Below are 5,366 nucleotides of genomic sequence, written 5' to 3'. Positions count from 1 at the left end.
GTTTAGTCTTATGCAAATATGGAGTCAGGGATTAGGCTCATGCAAGATTGGAGATATAGCTTAGTCTCATGCGATTGGAAGCAGTGCTTAGGGGTGTACATTCTACATTGAGTTTGAGCCTTTGAGGAGGTCATAGGTAGAGAGAAGACTTGGGGCAACATCATATTTGGACCCATGTCATGCTTTGAAACTCATACATTATGGTAAAAAGGAGTCCTTCTATCTTAACACTCGGAACTTCTTTCTCTATCCACTTAGGCCTTCTATTAGTTGGTTAACACATCAGTGAACTTGCAGTGCTGTGAACTACTGTGGTGTCATAGGCTTCTCGATTAAAGTGAGAGCTCATGATTCTTGCTTTCTTATGTCGAATCTAGTGCTCTGCTGTAGGATGCAGGCCTGAAGCACCCAAACTAGTTATTCTTGTCACCTATGTTATTGTATAGAAGGTTAGTGTGTGGTTGTAACTTGATATCGAGGCCACCAAACTAGCTAAGCAGCTTAAGCATGTACCTATTGTGGTGTACTACTGAAGGATAGATTGTGGTTTAGCTTGACCTATGTTAAGCTATTTTATGAACATGAATTTTCCATTATTCTCATATTCTGGAGTTAATGATGATTGAAAAAAAGAGTATTGCCATCTTAATTGAAATTCTGTGCAAACACAAAACCATATCACACTAACAAACGCTGCATGTAAAATGATTATAAAAAGAGATTAATTAGTAAAAACAACTTCTTCTCCCGCCTCCCCCAACAATATAAGCTAAGGATGAAAGGGAAGTTTAAAAAAAATTATGAAGTTTGTAGTATGGTTTATGACCAGGTTCCATCATAATGCAGATGGGTGCAAAACTATCTGGAGATAAGGCTCCTTTGCAACAATCTTTTGTTGAGTGACTAGTTTTCCTCTTCGTTTTTCCCTTTTCATAAATGTTGAAGGGTTTGTTACTAAATAAATGGTCTTCGCATTATCTTAGCAGGAGTACGTGCTGTTTTTATTATTTTAGTACCTCTTGATAATAGTGGAAGTAGTTTTTTTAACTGTCTGTAATTTTTTCAGAACAAGGTTGCATTTCCTGATGTGCTTTTCCTTCTTTTTGTATGGTGTGCCCTGATTGTCCCTGCAATTGATAAACCCTTTCTCCTTTTCAATTATTTTGGACCAGTACCTTTAGAAATAATGAACCATCCCTAGATATTTGTCTCTTTTGATCGTCAACTTTTGGCAGGGTGAAGTTCTCCCCGTCTTAAAAATTAGAGGCGCTTCTGATCTGGAAGATTTTCTGGTTAACTGTTTTAAGTTGGACGATAAAATTCTGAAACAGTATCGTAGTGGTAAAAGATCACACAGACCTTAAGAAAAATAAGCTCATGTATTATACGAAGAACATTAGGAAGCGCAAAACACAAAGCTTAAGAAAAATAAGCTCGTGTATTATATGAAGAACATTAAGCGCAAAATCAACAAGATAATTATTTGGTTCCACTACTAGGATAGATACCTAATAAGCTTTTGTCGTGATTCCCAGGAAAGTGTAAGCCCAAGATACCGTCAAAATCTCTCTATAACAACCTCGTTTGTTCCGATTTTTTTGGGGGAAAAGACAGGAGTACCTATAAAAGTAAAACTATTTACCCTGCCCTACCCATTAAAGAATTCTACCCACTAAATAATTATAATCTCCTACCCATTTAATAAATAAACGGGAATATCAAAATAACTACCCACGCTTAATGCCCTACGTATAAAAACGCAAAAGCTGCTCAAAATTTCAGAAAATCAGCGCACAAAATTGAGATTTCCACCGACATTCCCTAATTTGAAGATCACTAAGTGTGAAAAAAAAGATCGAAGATGCTGATTCGCATCTTCTTTTCAGATTTTATTTCGCTGTTGTCTTCAGATTTTGATTTCGCTGTTGTTTTGATTTTGATTTCGGAGCTAAACTTCTAAATTTTAGCTGAAAATTCTAATCTAGGTTTGGAGATCTGGAGATCTAGAGGTTTGATTTCGAAAAATCTATTGCAGGTATATACTGTTGAAATTTCGAACACTGTTGATTTCGAACACTTCCGGCTCATCTCGGAATCCGAAAAGAAAACAGAGACAGAACGGAATGACTTTGTTTCAGTGACATATCTAATCAGACTGAATAGGAATTGAAGAGCTGTCACGATCATTCACAAAAATCTCAGTGTTGAAATTTGCATTGTTGAGATTCAATTATGGACATAAAAGTGATTATAACTTCAGAATCATGAAAAATATTCCAATTCTGCTGCAGCATAGTGGAGAATGGGATGATAACAATAATTTCATAAATTTTCATGTTTATGCAATTCTAATAAAGACCTATTGGAAATTTGAACAACTTCTCAGAGAAATTGCAAAGCAACTGCAAAAGGAAAGTAAAACGATAGTTATTCAGTATGCTATTGCTCAAGGATATCCACCAATTACAATTTGCAGCGATATGAGTGTTAGTGTTTACATGGAATTGAAAAAATCAAGTGCAGGGATGACAACACTTCCCCTGTGTGTGTCGTTTGCTAAAAACACTATAGCTGCAAGCACCTCCAGTTTCAATGTTGCTTCAATTTCATCAGAAATTGCAGAATTTGAAAGCACTGATATGATTACTACGTTTGATATGCAAGAAGGAGATGACGCTATTTTAGAACTTGATGATGCAAACATCATAACTGATCAATTTCATCAAAATGTTGAAAAAGGACAAATTTACGAAGACAAGAACCTGCTGGCTCTCGTTATGAAACAGTATGCAGTTAGAGAAAAATGTCAATATCGGGTTCATAAATCATGCCCAAGAAGGTTCGTCTGCATGTTTTCAAGTAAAAAACTATGTGATACCTATATAGTATATAAGTATGCTAAATCAGTATACTATGCGAGTATGGATTGTATTGGTTTGTCTGTGTTTTTTATCAGTGATATTGGTATAGTATGTAAGTATGCTATATCAGTATACTATGCGAGTATATAATTGTATTGGTTTGTCTTTGTTATTATCAGTAAAACATAATACCAATATAGTATATATGTATGCTAAATCAGTATACTATGTGAGTATAGAATTGTGCTGCTTTGTCTATATTTTCTATCAGCAAAATATGATACTGATACAGTATATAAGTAATCCAACAAAGTATACCATGTGAGTATATAATTGTACGGATTTTTGTGTGTGTTTTTTATCAATAGAACATGATACATAACTGTATTTGTACTATAAACAGGTATATCCTTGAATGCGTGGATGAAAGATGCACTTGGAAACTTAAAGCATCAAGCCTGCGAGCATCAAATCTTTTCAAAGTGACGGATTCCAATTCTGTCCACAGTTGTTTAACTGATAAGAGATTTTGTTCACAAAAGCAAGTTGTCTCAGCTTTTGTTGCAGCTGTGGTACAAGATAAACTTGTTGACCTGAAAACCATATATACACCAACAGATATCCAAAGAGACATCCAAAAAGCATATGGTATGGACTTAAGCTACATGCAAGCATGGAGATCAAAAGAAAAAGCAATGCAATTATTGAGACGATCACCAAGTGAGTCATACAAGAAAATGCCAACATACCTTTATATGTTAGAGTACGCTAACCCAGGATCGGTGACACGACTACACACTGAAGGAGATGGGAGCTTCTTGTATGCATTCATAGCTATATATGCATCGATTAGAGGATGGGTCTATTGTAGGCCAATAGTTGTAGTTGATGGAAGTTTTTTAAAGTCAACATATAGAGGGACCATACTCACGGCTTCCACGCAAGACGTAGAGGGTAAGAATACAATCCAATTACATTCAGTTAAAGAAACAAAAAATATTTTCAAATATTATATGATACCAGTATGGTATACAAGTATATAGTTGTTTTGGCACACACCTGCACCTACCTATGACTATACTACTATATGAAATACTAAATTAATATTTTGTGTACAATCCAATTACATTCAGTTAAAGAAACAAAAAATATTTTCAAATATTATATGATACCAGTATGGTATACAAGTATACCAACAGAGTATATAGTTGTTTTGCTACACACCTGCACCTACCTATGACTATACTACTATATGAAATGCTAAATTTTTATAGTGTGTTGTAATTGATATTTTGTTCTTTGGATTTACAGGACAAATTCTACCCCTCGCATATGCAATTGTTGATTCGGAAAATGATGCATCGTGGGAATGGTTCTTCGTGCAGTTCAGAGAAACCTAGGGACAAAGAGAGGGAATATGCATTGTATCAGACAGGCATGATGCTATATGGAAAGCAACTTCAATTGTCTATCCAGAAGTCCCTCATTGTGCATGTATGTTCCATCTGTGGAACAACATAAAGACAAACTTTAGGAAGAGCCAAAAACAAATCAAAGAAGTATATTTTGCGTTAGCAAGAGCATACACTGTTGAAGAATTCAACAGGCATATGGCAGAGTTAGAAGCTATTGATAGTAGAGTGAAAACATACCCGATGGATATTGGATATGATAAATGGTCCCGGGCGCATTCCAAGGCAAATAGAACCATGACCATGACATCGAATATTGCGGAATCAGTAAATGCAGTAAACAAGCACGCAAGAGACCTCCCAGTTGTGAATTTGCTTGACTTTATGACAACATTGATTCAAAAATGGAATTACACCAATCGGAAGGATGCAGTGGAATCATTTATGAAGATTGGTGCAAAGTATGAAAAAATATTGTCAGATAATACTATCTTATCACAGATGATGACGGTATGCATTTTCAAAATCATAAAAACACTGCATGTACTGTATTTTTACTTTTTTACCTTAGTGATTTCACTAAACAACTGAATATTGTTATTTAAAAAATACTATTACTTCATATAGCTAATGACTTTTCTTAATTAAAATTATACTAGGTGTTGCCATCAACTGAATTCTTACATTTAGTAATTGATGGCCAAACAAGAAATGTGGTGCGCCTACATGAAAGAAACTGCACTTGTGGGAGGTTTCGGCTAGACGATATTCCATGTCCACATGCAATGGCAGTTATACAAAAATTCCATATGGATTCATACAAGTATTGCTCGGATTACTACAACATAGACTACTTGCTAAAAACATATGAGATACCAGTAAATCCATTGCCTGATGAAACAACGTGGCAAATTCCAAAACATGTCTCTTCGCAGGTGGTACTGCCACCAAAAGGACAAATCAAACCAGGAAGACCTAAAAAGAAGAGAGGCATAGGAGGCTGGGAAGGAAATACAGTTACATGTGCACTATGCGGGAGAAAACGACACAACCGGAGAACATGCCGAAATATTCCAAAGAGAGATTGATATAA

General features: G+C 35.4%; 1 protein-coding gene across 1 annotated transcript; it reads left to right on the top strand.

Annotated features, from left to right (window-relative positions):
• The first annotated feature begins 4,471 nt into the window (after positions 1-4,471).
• On the top strand, positions 4,472-5,122 carry LOC109238468. The gene is made up of 2 exons (XM_019404942.1): positions 4,472-4,783; positions 5,066-5,122. Exons 1-2 carry the CDS (start codon positions 4,472-4,474, stop codon positions 5,120-5,122), a joined length of 369 nt encoding a protein of 122 aa, XP_019260487.1.
• The last annotated feature ends 244 nt before the right edge of the window (positions 5,123-5,366 follow it).

The sequence above is a fragment of the Nicotiana attenuata genome, unplaced genomic scaffold, assembly GCF_001879085.1.
Source record: "Nicotiana attenuata strain UT unplaced genomic scaffold, NIATTr2, whole genome shotgun sequence".
Classification (NCBI taxonomy): domain Eukaryota; kingdom Viridiplantae; phylum Streptophyta; class Magnoliopsida; order Solanales; family Solanaceae; genus Nicotiana; species Nicotiana attenuata.
This window is presented reverse-complemented; position numbering and strand designations above follow the sequence as displayed.